This window comes from Cydia strobilella, chromosome 1 (genome assembly GCF_947568885.1).
Source record: "Cydia strobilella chromosome 1, ilCydStro3.1, whole genome shotgun sequence".
Classification (NCBI taxonomy): domain Eukaryota; kingdom Metazoa; phylum Arthropoda; class Insecta; order Lepidoptera; family Tortricidae; genus Cydia; species Cydia strobilella.
Window position 1 is genome coordinate 744,801 of NC_086041.1, and position 19,398 is coordinate 764,198.

Here is a 19,398-nt window from a genome sequence, read left to right on the forward strand (position 1 = left end):
CGGGACTCTATTACCAAGACTCCGCTGTCCGTCTGTCTGTCACCACGCAGTATCTCATGAACTGTGATAGCTAGATAGTTGAACTATTCACAGATGATGTATTTCTGTTGCCGCTTTATCAACAAATACTAAAAACAGAATAAAATAAATATTTACGGCTCTTATACAACAAACGTGATTTTTTTGCCGTTTTTCTGCCTAATAGTACGGAACTTCGTGCGCGAGTCCGACTCGGATTTGGCCGGTTTTTTCGTCTTTGGTACCTGTCAAACCTATTTTTGAGAAAGTCTCATATCTCATATCGTTACTTGCCTTTTATTTATTTATATTTTATACAACAATGTACAACGGACTTAATGCCAAATTGCATTCTCTGCCAGTCAACCATAAGGCCAAAGACACATAAAATTTGTGCAGAGAGAAAAGTATTAAGTTTAAGTTTGAAACACTATGATTTGATTGCGTTGTGCCCTAGTTTTCCCATGACCTGCGGGCGTAGCACGGTCGCATTATTATCGCTTGTCACCATGCCTATCACGTTCTAACAAGTATGTAAGTGCGAAAGTGACGGACATAGTGACAGGCGATAAAAATGGAACCGTGCTGCGCCCGCTGAAGTCACGTTCGGCTTATTGCTCTCTAATAACCGGACGCCGAACAATCAGTCCTGTTACGGCACACATTCTCGTTGCCTTGATGAAACGCTTTGAGATGCTGATCGTGTAGTCAACGGGGAGGAAGGATGTTTGTATCATAATCATCATATAATATCATATCATTAATTGTTACATATAAATAGTAAAATTGTACAAATTTTTTGTTGTTTTTAACTGCAGCTTGTCTTTTTAGTAATAGTATTAGTAATAGTAACACAGAATAAGTAATAGTATTATCATACAGAACATCCACGCACCGCCCCGCCCGGATCGAATTACCTCTCCCCGCGACACCAGATTGACGGCTGTTTGCCGGCCGCTCAGTACTATTTTTAAGCAACTTACTCACACTATGACGCATGACGCGTGTACAGACGTGCCGTTCACACATAGAAACGCAAGTGATTTTTGATGTATAGCGTGTCCGCCCTGTGACCTAGCCATAGGTATTAAAATAATTTTACGGTTTAGACACATATTTTAGTCACTCGCCGCAGTACGCACACACACACACACACACACACACACACACACACACACACACACACACACACTTTTTTACATTTTATTGTTGGCCTAATACTAAAAGTTGTTTATCCAGTAGGTTTCAGTCGCAGTGTTGAAGGCATAACAAAATCCCCTTGTACACAGTGCTACATGAAATATAATCTTGTTGTTTATATTTTACTTACGTATTATTTATTTTTGTTTCAGGTACTTAATTAATTTCTACACGGATGCTAGGCGCTTGCAGCCACCAAGTAAGCGAACATCCTTAAAAAACCTCTTTTTTATTTTAATTTCGAAATATATAGTTAAAATAAAACACACACTATTGCCCCGAACATATAATTAAAAATAAATAAAAGTGTCTCGTTCGGTTTGCTTCACACTTTTAGACCACATTACATTCGAGTCCGTCTTCATGGCTTAGTCGCTTGAGTCGTGAGCTAGTTGTACCTGTAAACGTAAAATTCATGTGAGACTCAAACGTATTTAATGTATTTAAACGGGTCACTCACGATTATAAGTCGAAAATGCTCGACTTTACTATAAGGAGCTTTAGCAGACAATCAATATCAATATAAAATTTAAAAACCCCGCAAGATTTAAGCAGCGCAGTATGTTGAATTATAACCTATTCAAGACTATCTCTGGTGTATTATTAGATCTCTACTGAAAACCGCAACTCACTCGGTCGATCCTTTTTTTTAGATATTAGGAAACATTCATTTGTATGCACAAACACACAAACAAACGGCGACGATCTGAGACACATGCTTTTAACTCTCACCCTAAATGCACAACACCGTCTTAGTTCCGTCGGGGGTCGGGGCAAATAAACGTGAGTGACCCGTTATTAAATACATTAAATATACCAGTAAATCTTATACAACATTTTCAATTCATATTTACAGTTTAGTGAACATCGACACGGATAAACATTTTTTTAAATAAAAATATTAAATAGGTTTGTAATTTTTTTACTTACTACAGTAAATATTTTCTAATCCTGTGAATCTGAATCACCTGAAATATTAGAATGCGTCATTTATATTATATTTTCCTTCGAAAAACAAATCAAAAATCTCTTAGGGAACCAGAATGAATTACTTAATACTAATTTGAACAATAACCAGGACCAAAACCATGTTCAATTTTACAAAAGGATTTAAGTATTTCTTAGCCATCATCTCAAATCCCTTTCTTGCTAAACTTAAACTAGTGAATTAATTTTTAACAAGCAGAAACGTCTGCGATCGATGCTATTAAGCTTAGAAAAAATTTAAAAGTGGAAAAATTACTGCCTTGGGTGAGACTTGAACTCACGGCCTCTGGATCGATACTCCAGCGCTCTGCCAACTGAGCCACCAAGACCTTCAAGTCTCACCCAAGGCAGTAATTTTTCCACTTTTAAACTTAAACTAGTGACTTTAAAATTATTCCAACAACTGACTCGTCTGAAAAATTCTAATACTCATAAGCCCCGACGGATTCAAGGGAAGTTTGATTAAATAGAATTTGCATGAGACCCGCACAGTCGCACACCATCTGGTCTTGTAATATATTTTTAATTTATGTCCCAAAAGTTGTCAGGGCACGCCAAGGGATTACCGGAATACGCTTGTTAAGAATTATGCCCCGAGCACGCGAAAAATTTCTTTGGCAAACAAAGGTTTGTATCAGATAACGCGTGGGGCATTGTTTGGGATACTTTCCTTTGAGTGTGTGGAGGGTTTTTTCGACGTCGAATTCCTTTGTGATATACACACCTGTTTTTATGGCGGACAACGCTGATGCCTGCGCCTGGGCGGACGCGTCTGTGAAATTAATATATTTTGTTACAGACATGAATATAGGAAAAAACCGGCCAAGTGCAAGTCGGACTCGCGTTCCAAGGGTGCCGTACATTATAGAATTTTCCACAATGTATTTTTTTATGTGAAACGTGAGTGAAATGTTTTAAAAATCCGTAGAGGTCGGATCAAAAACTAAGTAATTAAGTCCGACTCACGCTTGACTGCACATTCCTAATAGATTTTCGTGTCATCTATAGGTAAAGAACTATCTTGTTTATTTTTTTCAAAACTTTAGACCCAGTAGTTTCGGAGATAAAGGGGGGGAATGGTCATTTTATGTCTATTTTCTTTAATAACTTCTAAATTACAAACAAAATATATATGAGAATCTTAAAATAAGGTCTTTCATTTGATACGAGTGTAACAAAATGTAGTTTGAAAAACCATATTTTTTTATTTTTCTCATTAACCCCCCAAAAGTGGTTCCCATGTTTAAGATTCATTTGTTTACGTTACATGTCCGTCTTTGGGTTACAAATTTACATACGTGTACCAAATTTCAACTTAATTAGTTCAGTAGTTTTGGAGAAAATGAGCTGTGACAGACGGACAGACAGACGCACGAGTGATCCTATAAGGGTTCCATTTTTTCTTTTTTAGGTACGGAACCCTAAAAAACGAGTAAGTAGTTAAGTTGAGTTAAACCATTTGAGATTTTAGATTAAAGAAAGATTTCAATTAGATTTTGAAATAAGTATGGTTCAACTAACTTGTCAATTCAAGTTTCTTGGAGCCCAATTCGAAATTGATTATTTTAAAGCTGTTATTTATTTATTTTATTTATTTTTATTTATTATTATTCGGAGATCCAACAGCTGTTAACATGTCTATAGGTTTTATAAATATGATACAAAAAGCCAATTACAGGTTCTCACCAGTAGCTACACATTAACAAAAACAATTGGTGGTTAGCACTTGTGGCAGTTAGCATTGGTGGTTAGTTATTGATTTGATATCTACAGCGGCGTTTCTGATCTAGGAATGTCACTTTTAAAAGCTGACAGATCAAATTCGTAACAGTTTCAGAACAATAAATATAAAATTAGAATTGGCGTCCTGGTTTTAATTCATCAAATTTGTGTAAATTATAATTCTGAAAATTTATATTAGCGTTCGGTTAAGTAGAAAATTGGAATAATCGATTTTAAGTTGCTAAAATATTGTAGTATGTGAATTGTATTATATCTAAACACTATTGGTGTTACATAATATTGTCTTCGGTTACCGCGATAGTTACTCATGAAATAAAACTATGAAAACGGGTCACCCGTTGACCACGAACGCTGTAAAGAGTTCGAAACGTCGGGATGTATTATAAATTCAATATACGCGATATAATCCGTTTTCATAGTTTTATTTCATGACTATTGGTGTTAATCATAACCATCAGTCAAATCTAACAAGACGTTGATAGTTTCTATTAGTCCCTGTGATTTTAAAATTTGTACCTATATACTAAACCAAATTTTTCAGAAGGCCAAGTTTTATGAATACTTAATAGAGTAGGTATGTGTTACCTTTACCTCCATCAGCCACAGCATTCGCTACCGCCTGTGCGTCAGCTTGAGCCGCTGCGTTAGTCCTCACCGGTTGGGCCCCACCCGAGTAGAAATATGACGTCGGGGATTGATACATCACTGGCTGAGACATTACGTTAGCGTTAGCTGAAGCGTCAGCCTGAGCCTGCGAAGCTAACTGCTGAGCTAATGCGTTTGCCATAGCTTGTGCTGATCCTAGATCAGCTTCGGCTTGAGCTTGAGCTGAAGCACCAGATCCACCGTATCCATATGGTAGATTCTTGTAACCTGTCTGATAGTTAGTTAGTGCGCTTCCTTGAGCTTGAGCTAACGAGTCTGGCTTTCCCACTCCATATAATCCATTTGAGTATCCTGAGCTCTGAGCCGTAGCATCCGCTATCGCTTGAGAGTCTCCCTGAGCAACGGCGTCAGATTGAGCTTGCGCTGTTCCATACCCTGATTGGGCATTGCTAGTGGCTTGGGCCTGGGAAGCTCCGCTTCCGAAATTAACAAACCCGCTAGATCCAGCGAAGCCTTGGTTTGCACCGGGGATGCCTTGGTTTCTACCGGGGAAGACTTGATTTCCACCGGGGAAGACTTGATTTCCACCGGGGAAGACTTGGCTTCCACCGGGGATGACTAGGTTACCACCAGGGAATCCTTGGTTACCACCTGGGTAGTACAACGAGCCCGGCTGCTGCATGATCAATTTCTTTTGATAAGTTTCTTGTTGGAATCCTCCCTGATTCCAGTTACCGGGATAAGAGACTGGATAAGCGCGGTTGGAGTTTGCCTGAACTTCGGCTAAGGCTTCAGCTAGGGTTTGAGCCTGGCCCTGAGATACAGTATCTTGGCCTGGGTAGAGTTGGAACTGGTTGAAGTTGTTCTGAGCGGCTTCTACGGCGGCCTGAGCCTGTGCTATGGCCTGAGCTTGTGCAGCAGCCTGAGATCCAGCATCTTGGCCTGGATAGTATTGGTACTGATTGAGGTTGTTCTGAGCGGCTTGTGCGGCGACTTGGGCTTGCGCTGCGGCTTGGGCGGCTGCGTCAGCTTGCGCTATAGAGTTGGCGGTGCCTTGTCCGTTTCCGTTGATTTCGGCGAATGCGTTTGCGTTCGCTATCGCAGATCCTATTTGTCCTGAAAATATTAATTAGTAACACTTTTATTAATGACAAAACTCGTTCAAGGTTTAGTTAGTTTATTATCTAATTTAATTGTTTCATTATCATCATCAAGAGAGGGATATAAGTAGTCCTCGATATATATCAATGCGAATTTTGACTTAATCTTTGAATTTCTTCGCTGATATAAATATATGCAGATTTCCTTCCTGTTTCAATCACCTAAGTATAACTGGTCAATATCAAACTACAATTTTCATTTTTTTATAAGTACATATACATGAACGTCAAAACATAAAAAAGTAACGTATACTTTTTTATTACGTAACAGTATTCATTTTCACGCTATTAGATAGGTAACAAAAAATACCTTAACTTCATTGGTCCAAATATTTATAATAAGATCCCTCCGTTAATAAAACAGGCCACGAGTTACACTTCATTTGTACGACAAATGAAAAGAAAACTAGTCAGACGCAATATCCATTGAAGAATTCTTTTTGTAAATAAGTATTTAGCCTAAATTGTAATAGTTATTTAATGTATAATATCTAATGTAATCTATAATTGTATACCTACTGACGTATAAAATGTAAATTATATGAAAAAAAATATTGAAATTGAAAATTTAAAATGAAGTAAGAACGAAGTTTTATCTCAAAATTTAGATTTTTGTTTACCTGGTCCCATATTTCCTGGGTAATAGTTGCTATTGCTGTAAGCTGCAAATAAAAAGAAAGAAAAAACAGTTAATTACCACTCTATCACGCATAACAGAAAAATCCATTAATAATTTGGAATTTATTGTACGAGAATATGGAAAACAATCTAATGCCGGCTGTACACTCTCGGCGAGACACCCCCAGACAGACCGAGAATGAGAGTGTACATGATGCTCCCTTCTCGTCTCGCTCTTGTCTCTCGCTTCTCCGATTGGATCGGAGCGGTTCCGAGAATCTCGGCCGAGAGTGTACAGCCGGCATAATGGCTTTTATGCTAAATGCACATTTGATACATCGCCACCAATATCACATAAGACTATCACAAGTCACATTTAAACCGGTATCCGACCGAACAAAAATACAATAAAACACCTATCAATCTACCCAGGGGGGCAAACCCGATAAATGGGTGGAAAGTACACTTTTCCCGTTGGTCAATCATGCCCGGTCGTTGGCGATTGATCGCTGCCCGCAAATTCCCTTATTGCGTTTGGGATGGGACTAATAAAAACTTGATTTCTAGAACGATAACTTTAAACCTATGTATTTATTGCCTTGTTATTGTGCCTTGGAGATACAGTGTTTTTGTATTGTTAGGTATATGAAGTTATAATGAACTTATATAGGATAAAAAACGTATAATGTTCTTTAAGCAAAGATAATGTATGTATACGCCAGATTTTTAAAATACAAAGTGGAAAATTCTACGAGCTTCGGCTTAGAGCAAGCAAATTAGCCTAGAATTGAATACCAGATTGACTATAACATTAATTAATATAACATTTAAAACTTTCGCGGTTTAAACACATATTAAATCACGTATCAATCGTGGGGTAGTCACACAAATCTCTGTTTTGACATTTTGCTGGGACGTCAGTTAGCCGCGACCACGACCAGTGAAACCTGTGTCGAAACGTCGGTAAATAAAGGTAACAAAATAAATTCGCGATAGACCCGTTTCTAAATGTGAAATAAACATTAATTAATATTTTCTTTAAGAAAATCGAAGGATTATAACTATATGTTTTTTATACTGGACTAATATTAGAAGTAGTAATTGTATGTAATTCTTGAAGAGTAAAAACGAACTTTCTTAGAAAACATCTCAATCTTACATGAACAATCTTAAATGGTGAATCGCGATATGTGTCAAGGACGAGCTATTGAAAACAGAAGCATTTAGGTGCATCACGGCTGTGGAATAACCTTTCCGAGATTCTGAGCTTGCATGCTGATAAAAGATACTAGAGGGCGAAGGTGAAGATTGTGTCGCGATGAAATATCATAAGCCCCAGGCCAAAAATTTAGAAACAAGCTTAATATGATAATAATCACTCATATTCTGGTTACGAACATTGCCAGTTAAACATTATGTATAAAGGCAATTGAAAGGGGATGTGGCAATTAAAAAATTCGTTAAAAAAAGTTGTTACTTATATATATGCAATGCCAAGATTTTTGACAAAATTTGAATATAAATACATTTATATTTGCATCATACTTGTATACATGTTAACCCAACAGTCATGTACAGTCGCCATCAGATATATCGGAGCGGCCAAGGCGCTCACAAATATCTGAACACGGCTCTTTTGTCAAGGAGCTAGAGCGCGTGTTCAGATATTTTTGAGCACCTTGGCCGCTCTGATATATCTAATGGCGACTGTATTCGTATTGTGTTGATGTTCCTGGCGGCAAAGATACATTGATCGAGTAAGATGCGTAAAATGTAAGCTAATTTCCTACTTTGCATTTGCAGCTCCATACATTTTGCGGTAATTCTGATTGTCAAAAGTTGACGTTTGACAATTCAGTGACCGCAAAACATATGGCGCACTACAGCGCCATCTGTGTTGGATGTCAAACTAAGCACGTTTTTTTCTTAGACTTTACCTCTATTACAATCCATTCTCTGCTGACGGTTTTAAACGTAAAACCGGTAACGACAGTTAACGTAATCGTTAAAATTGTTAAAGTTTATTATCGAGCGACAGATTGGCACACGTATGTTCTGTCGTTAAGGTGCGGACATAAAGGGTTTTACTGTCCGCGCGCGAATTCCGTGCACGGCTGAGGAATGTTAGGAATGTTGGGCGTCATGACAGAGTAGTGTCATTTTGTACGTACGGGCGCGGCTTGGCGGCTCTTGAGCCGTAGCAAAGTACCGGGACAACGCGAGGAAGAAGAAGATTAGAAATATTAGAAATAAGACCATACTTAGCGTACAATCTATTAGAGTGTAGATTAGGCTAAGTCGGTAAGTAGTTTCTGTAATTTCTTTTTTTGAAATAAACAGTTTAAATAAAAATAAAAATATTTTTTTTTTAATTCACATTTAGAAACCTATCGCGTATCGCGGTCTATCGCGAATTTATTTTGTTACCTTTATTTACCGACGTTTTGACACAGGTTTCACTGGTCGTGGTCGCGGCTAACTGACGTCCCAGCAAAATGTCAAAACAGAGATTTGTGTGTGTGGCAGTAAAAAATCGCCAAGTAAACAAGTCCGCGATCGCCGAACATCTACTTACATGCGGCGCAAATCACTGGATTGAGCTTCATAAACCAAAAGTTGTCTCCACTGGACGCCATTATTATCCTCGAGTTGTGCGAGAAGCGATTGAAATCAAGAAGCACCCCAGAAATTTTAATAGGGAAGATGGTTTTAACTTATCGGCAACTTGGGGACCAGTGATCCAGAAGTTAAAGCCAAGGGATCTATCTTCGGATGTGTGCGCGGATGTTGTGAGTGTTGTGTGTCGGACTATTGACAATAATTAACTTTTATGTGTAGTGGGTGGTTTGAAAATGTGATGTCTACCTCGAACTTTAAATGCACTTTTCGTGGGGTAGTCACACAAATCTCTGTTTTGACATTTTGCTGGGACGTCAGTTAGCCGCGACCACGACCAGTGAAACCTGTGTCGAAACGTCGGTAAATAAAGGTAACAAAATAAATTCGCGATAGACCCGTTTCTAAATGTGATTTAATATGTGTTTAAACCGCGAAAGTTTTAAATGTTATAATATTTTTTTTATTTGGTAAGATGTTACTAAAATATTTATTTATTAATTTAAGATACTTACGCTGTATTGGGATGTAAGTGCTCTGAGGCTGTGGTAGGCCTGGCACATAAGTACCTAAATAAAAAGGACTTAATTTTAACAGTGCCATCTACTGAAAGCTATGTGAGTCATACTTGTAAATAAGTCATACTTTAAAGGGTCGGCAACGCGCGTGTAATATCTCCGGTGTTGCAGGCGTCCATAGGCTACGGTAACTGCTTACCATCAGGCGGGCCGTATGCTTGATTGCCACCGACGAAAAAAAATAGCAATTAGGGTAGCGGTGCTATAGATATTTACCCCATAGTATTTTCCCTAAAGTTGAGTGCAATAAAGCCTTATTTTCTGACCGAACCCTTATCTGCATAAAACGGTACCCTTTTTTTATAAACCTTATTAATTTACAAATTTATAGCTGTAAACTATTGCCATCAATCAACAAAATAATTGATACCAAAATAAAATTTTATAGTAAAATATGTGTACTGTCCGCGCGCGAATTCCTTGCACGGCTGAGGAATGTAAGGAATGTTGGGCGTCATGACAGAGTAGTGTCATTTTGTACGTACGGGCGCGGCGCACACCCCCCCACTTCCTCGACCTCCGAATGCACGGATTTGGCGCGCGGACAGTACGTACCAATTTTTTGGTAAACCATAAAATTTCTTTGTTATTTCCCTTAAAAAATGTAAAATAAGTATTTACCAGGATCTGGAGGAATTATACCTGAAAAATAAATTAGACGTAAATAACAGACTCGGAACTTATAAAAGATAAGTTAAAGACGAGCGATAACGAACAGATAGATACAATAATTTTTAGTGTTCCGTACCCCAAAGGGTAAAAACGGGACCCTATTACTAAGACTCCGCTGTCCGTCTGTCCGTCTGTCTGTCTGTCACCAGGCTGTATCTCATGAACCGTGATAGCCTAGAGAGTTGAAATTTTTACAGATGTATTTCTGTTGCCGCTATAACAACAAATACTAAAAAGTACGGAACCCGGTGCGCGAGTCCGACTCGCACTTGGCCGGTTTTTTTATCAAGCAGAACTGCGAACGATGGTATTAAGCTTAGATACAAATCAAGTGGAAAAATTTACTGTCTTGGGCGGGACTTGAACCCACGTCCACCGGATCGCTAACTCGGTGCACACATTTTATACCTCTTTTTTTCCGTATACAATTGTTTGCTGTGTTAGGCGCAATCGAGGCTAGAAACGCACTCGTTTCTTTCGAATTTGCCAATTTTAGGGTTAAAAGTGTGGACTTTATGTCTTTATAATTAGGCTTAAAATCCGTTAACAGTACTTACAGCACTCCGCCTTAGTGTAGCAGTTGACTTGAACATTGGTCATGCCGGAGGCCGAGGCCTCGATGCACATGCACTCCAGGCACGGGTCCCACGGATGCTGGAACACCAGGCCGGGGGTGAAGGGGCGGCATGACGGGTCTGGGGAAAAATGGGGGTGAGATGACTAATCACGGCCTCAGAGTCCTAGCCCTCCTAATAGGCGGTATCTTAAGAACAAATAAACAGGAAAATGGAACTGGCAGAGATTTTAAGGAACATGTTTGTCATGCCGACGACAGACGCCTGTATACACATGTATTCCAGGCACGGGTCCCACGGGTGCTGGAACACCAGGCCGGGGGTGAAGGGGCGGCATGACGGGTCTGGGGAAAAATGGGGGTGAGATGACTAATCACGGCCTCAGTCCTAGCCCTCCTAATAGCCGGTATCTTAAGAACAAACAAACAGGAAAATTGAACTGTCATAGATTTTAAGGAACATGTTTGCCATGCCGGAGACGGACGCCTGTATACACATGTATTCCAGGCACGGGTTCCACGGGTGCTGGAACACCAGCCCGGGGGTGCAGGGGCGGCATGACGGGTCTGGGGAAAAATGGGGGTGAGATGACTAATCACGGCCTCAGAGTCCTAGCCTTCCTAATATCCGGTATCTTAAGAACAAACAAACAGGAAAATTGAACTGTCATAGATTTTAAGGAACATGTTTGCCATGCCGGAGACGGACGCCTGTATACACATGTATTCCAGGCACGGGTTCCACGGGTGCTGGAACATCAGCCCGGAGTTGTAGGGGCTAATACTAAATTCAAAAAAAATCCTACTGTTATCTGAAACTTAGCCATTTATAAAATATATTGAAGTGCGACAATGTAAGCGCACATAGTAAATAAGGACAGAATTATCATTTGTACCCCAATTTTAGTGCCGGATTACTGGATACACCGGACCATCGAGGTGCCGGATTATCGAAATTTCTCTTGAATTCAGGAATAATATAATATATGAAATGCTCATACACGTGATGGATTCGCTTCTGTCCACTACAATTATCTTTAATCTTAAGCCAGTGATACACTAGGGAACTATTGTCCCACGACACGTGTCGCTAGCGACGTCGTGTGAAGCGGCGCGACGTTGCCGGATTTCGCACGACATGTCTGGCGACATCGCACGACACGTGTCGTCAGTGTGTATCATAAGGCGCGCCGGGCATGTCGAGCGAAGTCCGGCAACGTCGCGCCACTCCACCCGACGTCGCTAGCGACGTCGTGGGACAATAAGTGGCCAATTATTGGTTCCTTGGCTTTAAGCGTCATTCTATGTAGATCTGTGGTAGTAACACTTACGTGGTGATGGTCCAGGTAGCGGATCAACATGGATAACTGGCGCGGCTGTAAGATGAAACAAATGTAGTTAAAAAAAAGTCACAGGGCGGACACGCTAATCAAAAATCACTTGCGTTTCTGTGTGAACGGCACGTCTGTACACGCGTCATGCGTCATAGTGTGAGTTGGTGAGTACGCCAGAAGTCCGCCAGATTTCTGTCGCGGGGCGAGGTAATTCGAGTCGGGGCGGGGCGGTGCGTGGCCGTTCTGTATGATAATACTATTGCTTATGTGGTTCCGTAGTTACTCTTCCGTCACAATAGGCTTAACGGGGCTATTGGTAGAGTAGATCGTTTCACAAGTGATGAAATGATGATGATGATGATGCCTTTCACCAGTTAAGCACTTTTCATTTCGAATACGACGAAAGTAAAACAGATATTTTTATTTAAAAAAACATAACTAAGTATAAACATTTATATTTCTTGAGGGTACTTTCAAATAACTATTTAGATAAAAGTATCGTTCTTTGTAGAATGGAAAGTTAAATACGAGAATGGAAATTTGTACGACAAATCCATTTAGTCAAATTTCAATAATAAAACGAAACTGGAAAGTACTCGTAAACCGCCCTAGAGCAGTATCACTTCCTGCACACTTGAAAGATATAGGTACCCACTTTCAGAGCAAGATTAATGAAAACAATATTTTCTAATTTCTAGGAAGTGACAGAATACACCAAGCGGCTGTTTCAACAAGCTAACAAGGGCGTTCCATTCGATTTTATTGTCATCTAACTTACATTATGTAAACTGGAATAGATATCATAATCATCATCATTAGGCCTTGTGCATCTTTACAGATGATTTAAGCAGCAACCATGAGTTGTGTTGTCTAGCGACAGCGTCGCTCGTGGCTAAATAACCCGATCCTTGAACGGTACAATCGTCCACATCTATGACAAGCAAAAGTACATTGAGGGTCCACAGCGAGGCGACCCTCATCGCGAGCCAAGTCTTGAAACCAGGACCTATCGTGGGTTTTGCGATCTCTTAACAGGCTGTTCCTCATAGATATCATCACAAAAGAAAAAGTGACCACAAGTCCACCGGTGGCCGAGGCGGGAATCAAGTTAAATAATAGCTTGATATAATTGTGACATGTGTAAACTTACGCTTGGCCGTTGTCGGTGGCGCCAAGGTCGTAGTTGTTTCTGAAACATTTCGGGTTAGAGAGAACACGCGTATTCTTATTTTAATAACAGGGTATGAATTAGATCTAGATTAGTTATGGGTCTCATCTGTAACTGTCAGGTGACGTTTTTGTTTTAAGAAATGTCACTTTTGACAATACAGATCAGTGTCATATCGGTGTGACATCTTATAAGCATTATTCGCATTGGCCCGGAAGTGTAGTAATGTCATCATTAATGTCAAATTTCTAAGAAAAATATGTATACCGTAATATTTTTTAAGTAACATTGTACCTATACTAGTTTACTAGTATTGGTGACCTCGCATTCTTCGTAAATGTTTCATAATGCTGTGTCTGTTTGGTCTTAATCGCGAATGATTCGCGTCACAATGGAGTTAGTGGCTAAACTCCTATATGTATTGTATAGATAGCGTACAATGCTACATGTAATAAGCTTGATATTAGCAGCTTATAACCAAGAATAGAAAGTTAAACAAAAGCTGATTTCAAATGAATACAACTTTACTTTACAGATACTTTACTTTAATTTACTTTACTTTACTTTACTTTACTTTACTTTACTTTACTTTACTTTACTTTAATTTACTTTACTTTACTTTACTTTACTTTACTTTACTTTACTTTACTTTACTTTACTTTACTTTACTTTACTTTACTTTACTTTACTTTACTTTACTCTACTTTACTACACAATGATATTTAGTTCCTTAATACGAGACGGCGTGATAAAATATCAGTTTTATATTTAATGGGATATGGACAAAGATATGTATTATCCATTGGATATTTATAGGATATGGGCAAAAGAGCCTGACTTAGAGTTTTGACCGCTCTAGGCTGACTATGTATATCCGCCCCCCGATTGTCTCAACTCAGAGCCGCCGCCGCGCCCCCTTGGTCCTTACCCCCTAGGCTTTAGCCTTATTAGCCTGTGGGTAAATCATCTGGGCAAAGATATCCATTACATAGTTATTTGTAGGATATGTGCAACATCCATTGGATAAAATATTCTCTGCCCAAAGCATACATACCACACGCAGGATCAGGGTAGCAATCTATGGTGATCTCCCCTATCGGTGATCCCTCGCATTTGCATCTGTAGCAGGCGTACTGCGGGTGCGCGAACCAGATGTCCCTCGGGTAGAACTGGCATACAGGAACTGTCGGGAGACAAAATATACTGGACTATCTTACAGTACACCTAATCCCAATAGAATTAAAGTTGAGCAATAAAAAAGTTTTGTCTCAAACATTAAATAGGTACTTGATACAATTTTTTTTTAACAGCCAACTAGTAATCATCGAGACAATTAATACATAGCGGTACAATATTTAGGAAACTTACATGGTGTGGGAGGCCCGGGTGGTGCTGCAAAACGTATTAAAGGTATGAATCAATTTCTGTACACTTATTAGTGGGGTATTCCCCATTAAAAATAATATTTGTAAACTTAGGACTACAAGCGCTCGAAGAAAATCTTGTTCTGTACTTTCTTCTTACTAGTATAACTTTAAATGGATAAACTTTATTATGTTTTTACGCTTACTGAAGTCAACGTTAGAAACTATACGTTAATCGTGTAAAGTACATGTTATTTTATACTTACGTTTCGTAGTGGGAATGACTGAAAAAGAAAAATATACCAGTAAAAAAAAACATATTTTTATTGTTACTGCAAAACGCCTTATTGATGGCGACGTTGCAACTATGGAACCTAGTCTAAATATCCATGGTAAATTAACAAATACAGATGACCGTTTCTATAGTAAACATGTGCGGAAACTCGGAAAGGCATTGAAATCAAAAATCATTACAATTTCAATTGTTCACGATTTTTACTCATTATTATTCACAACGACGGGACTTAATCGCCCCTAGAAGATGTTGATGTCAACTTTAGCCAGTCTTCTTCGAGGCCACGGGGACAACACCGTCCTCGAAACGTCGGAGGTAAATTTAAATCTTATTTTACGCGATTAAGTCCCGTCGTTGTGAATAATAATTTCAATTGTGACTTTGAATTCAGGATCTCATCCACACGAAGTAATTAATAACTATGAGCGGAAAAGAATATAGTTAGTGTTGTGTGTCTACACTACCAAAGCGACATCCCATGTGTACAAATTGATAAATAAGACCAAGTGCAGATAGTTTGAAAAACTTACGCAGCTAGAAGATGCTGATGTAAACTTTAGCTAGTTTTTTCCTAGACGACGGAGACAATGCCGTCCTTGAAACGTCGGAGGTAATTTTAAAGCTGAAGTATACGTGATTATCGGGCCAATTCGAACAATGATCTAGATATCCACTAGATATGAAATAGAAACGATAACGAGATATTTAAGAAAGTCATGTCAAATTTGACATTTCCGCGATTCCGAATGTGCTCTTGAACGATCTCTTTGAGATTTGCTTAAGATATTACTGCTCCAATGGATATCCCAAAACGTCACAATAATTGTAGCGTGAAATGACAATTGGTTTCTAGAATCGAACTGCAAAAGATAACTAGTTGAGAACTAAACTATAATGTTATTAGATCTCGTATTGTTCTCGTATCTAGTAATTATCACGTTGTTTTAATTGACCGGATATGACCGGTATATCCCGTTAAGATAAATAATATATTAACAAACTCACTGCAAGTAGGATCATGAGTACACTCGATGACGGGAGCTTCGGGGCGACCATACATGTCCTCGGCCACCGTGCAAATGCAGAGTTGGCAAGGGTCTAACGGGTTCTTGAAGTACTGGTTGGTAGGCATGGGGTCGCATTTTGCTGTAAAAATATGTCAATTATACTTTCAAATATCCTTTTACTTCAGCAATGCTGAAGTGAAAATAAATTGGCCTTTTAGACTTACTAGCGACCCGCCCCGGCTTCGCACGGGTGCAATGCTGTTGTATTATACATATAAACCTTCCTCTTGAATCACTCTACCTATTAAAAAACCGGCCAAGTGCGAGTCGGACTCGCGCACCGAGGGTTCCGTACTTTTTAGTATTTATTGTTATAGCGGCAACAGAAATACATCATGTGTGAAAATTTCAACTGTCTAGCTATCACGGTTCTGAGATATAGCCTAGTGACAGACAGACAGACGGACAGACGGACAGCGGAGTCTTAGTAATAGGGTCCCGTTTTTACCCTTTGGGTACGGAACCCTTAACAAACCCCATCAAAATCCGTTGCGTAGTTTTAAAGATCTAAGCTTACTGACAGACAGCAGGAAGCGAATTTGTTTTATACTATGTGATTAGAAGTAAGAAACAAAATTCTTCTTGCCGAGTCAGTTATTTGTGAACTGTTGAACTTTAACACCTAATTTTCGTGTGTTGAACACCTCATTATTATTCACAACGACGGGACTTAATCGCGTAAAATAAGTTTTAAATTTACCTCCGACCTCCGATTTTAATTTATTAAGTCCCGTCGTTGTGAATAATAATGAGTAAAGATCGTGAAAGTTTAAATTCAGTGTGATGAACACCTCGACCACGAAATGGACTAATAATACATCAGAGAGCCGGTGAGCTCCATCTTAGGCCCTGTCTTCACTTTCCATCCATCAGGTGTGACTAGGGCCAATCGCCGATCAGTTTATATATAAAAAAAAAAAAAATGGACGGATTGATATGCTCTAGCGTCAAATAGCGGATTTATCAGTACCGCTACTTGACACTAGATGTCACGAGTATCGCGACAAACGAAAAGTGTAGTGCTCAACAATTTTCAACTAATAACTGGAACTCTGTTCAACTCCTTCCGCTTGTCTATGTACTCGGGTCTTAGTTAAAGTTTCATACGTCTGTTTAGTGAGAAAGGAAATCTTACGTGACGGCGGCGGCGGCGGCGGAGGTGGCGGCGGCGTTGATATCGGCGGCGGTATATTATTATCGCAATCGGCGCAGCTGCCACAAACGGGCTCTAGGTACCCGTACCGCTGCACGCAGACGCACACCTGGCAGACCCCGTACGGGTCTTTGAGGTTGAGGATTTGGTCTGCGTAGTAGCATTCTGGAATTTAAAACATATTCTTGCAAACCCACTGTCAGTAGAAAAAGGCGCGAAACCCAAGCCTACATTAAATTTTTCTGCCGCCTTTTTCTTCTAACTGAAATGGCTTGCTAAACTATATATTTATACAGATAGATTTGGTTAGGTTGTTTAGGTACAAAAACTTTCTTTATTTTTATCTTTATTGCACATCAAACAGGTAGAAAAGGCGGACTTAATGCCTCAAGTCAACTATAGGGCCAAACAAAAAAACCGGCCACGTGCGGGTCGGACTCGCGCACGAAGGGTTCCGTACAATTACGCAAAAAACGGCAAAAAAATCACGTTTGTTGTATGGGAGCCCCACTTAAATATTGACATTATTCTGTTTTTAGTAGTTTATAGCGGCAACAGAAATACATCATCTGGGAAAATTTCAACTGTCTAGCTGTCACGGTTCATGAGATACAGCCTGGTGACAGACTGGTAACTGGTGAGGGATAAGTTCGCCTTTGTACTGCCTATTTCTGTGCCATATTTGTGGTCTATGTCTTTGTACAATAAAGAGTTTATACATACATACATACATACATACATACAGACGGACAGACAGACAGACAGCGGAGTCTTAGTAATTTGGGTACGGAACCTAAAAAATATCGATGTGAATGCAGTGAGTGGGTGCTTTTTATTATGTACATCATCGGTACCGGATATGGGAATTCCCGGTTCTCACCATACAAATTTAGTACCGGGAACATTTCTTACTATTAATGGAGACATAATATATGTTATTTAGGAGAGGGGATCACAAACTTCATGACCTTAAAACGTTACTTGTGTTCTGCATTCTATGGATACCTACTAAGGCCTAAGAGTTATTATGTTTTCTAGTAAATAAGTAAGCCTAGTTGGTTGGTGGTTGGTTGGTGGTTTGTTGGTGGTTGGTTGGTGGTTGGTTGGTGGTTGGTTGGTGGTTGATTGGTGGTTGGTTGGTGGTTGGTTGGTGGGTTGGTTGGTTGGTGGTGGTGGTGGTCTACCTACGAAGCTGATTGTCCTGGGTTCAATTCCCGGTAAATGCATTTACGTGTGTGTTATTAAGCTTACTGAGGGACTAAGGTTGTGTAAGATTGTTCCATAGAAATGCTAATAAAAAAGAGGGATCATTCACAAATCACGTACGATTACTCGGTGGGTAGTTCGGCGTCGTTGGATAGTATGGCGGCCTGTGACTGGTTGGATTGAAATGTCCAAAACCTGAAAAATTACCTAATGTATAAATATGTAAATAATAGTTATTTGTTAAAATAAAAAAAGGAGGAAAAGGTGGATGGACTGTGTGAGAGATGATATGAAACGAATGCAAGTGAATGATTAGAACCAGTGTTGGCCGAACGTTAATTGCAATTAACCACTAACCAGTACAAATTGAACCGTAAACTGTACCCGTCCGTTACTGTTTACAGTTCAATTTGTACTGGTTAATTACAATTTGCAATTAACGTTCGGCCAACACTGACCAGAACCACCTGCACAACCAAAGAAAAAAAAGCAGGTTTCGGGTTCGAATCCCGGTTAGGGCATTTTTTAATGTTCATCATGAATATTAAATTTGTGAGCTATGGATGTTAACTATATATTTAAGTATATATCTAAGTATGTATCTCGTCACCCGTCGTCTACAAAACCAAACTAAGATAAGCTTGTTCCTGCTTGCTTGTGTTGTGTTTGTGTTGTTGTTGTTTGTGCTTGTTCTTGTTGTTGGTTGTTGTTGTTGTTTGTTGTGTTGATAGTACAAGCTTTGCTTAGTTTGGGGCTTGGGGTTAGATCGATCTGTGTAAAATTGTCCATAAATATTTATTTATTCCAATTATCCAATATCCAATCTGAATTGAATTAGCCCCATGCATGAAGTTTATATTTGAACGAAATATGTTTTATTCGGATGTTTGTTACCGTTATATCATGTTACAAATGCATTTCCGTTTTTAAATTATCATTTAATTACTTAAAATTATAAATAAAAAGTACAAAAATTTGCCCGCGAAAAGCCAGTGAGCGAAACGCTCGAAACGCCACGTGACGTCACGCGTTCGACAGA

The 19,398-nt window shown here is 39.3% G+C and overlaps 2 protein-coding genes and 1 long non-coding RNA gene across 5 annotated transcripts in view; 1 reads left to right on the top strand and 2 right to left on the bottom strand.

Moving 5' to 3' along the window:
- The window catches only part of LOC134747452 (dystrophin), a 628,976-nt gene that overhangs the window by 188,039 nt on the left and 421,539 nt on the right, over window positions 1–19,398 (top strand). The gene's annotated exons all lie outside the window — the stretch shown is intronic.
- Window positions 1,490–6,394, bottom strand: LOC134743326 (uncharacterized). The gene is made up of 5 exons (XM_063676752.1): window positions 6,335–6,394; window positions 4,540–5,670; window positions 2,930–2,977; window positions 2,149–2,186; window positions 1,490–1,616 (listed from the first exon to the last, which is right to left on the bottom strand). The coding sequence occupies exons 1-4, from the start codon at window positions 6,342–6,344 to the stop codon at window positions 2,164–2,166; spliced, it is 1,212 nt and encodes a 403-aa protein (XP_063532822.1). The 5' UTR covers window positions 6,345–6,394; the 3' UTR covers window positions 1,490–1,616; window positions 2,149–2,163.
- LOC134746691 (uncharacterized) lies at window positions 9,477–14,495 on the bottom strand. Of its 2 annotated transcripts, XR_010128254.1 has the most exons (5): window positions 14,329–14,495; window positions 12,104–12,148; window positions 10,756–10,893; window positions 10,148–10,168; window positions 9,477–9,517 (listed from the first exon to the last, which is right to left on the bottom strand). It is a non-coding gene; the product is annotated as an uncharacterized LOC134746691 (long non-coding RNA). The 2 variants fall into 2 exon arrangements; XR_010128255.1 differs by lacking the exons at window positions 9,477–9,517; window positions 10,148–10,168; window positions 10,756–10,893 and adding an exon at window positions 11,014–11,117.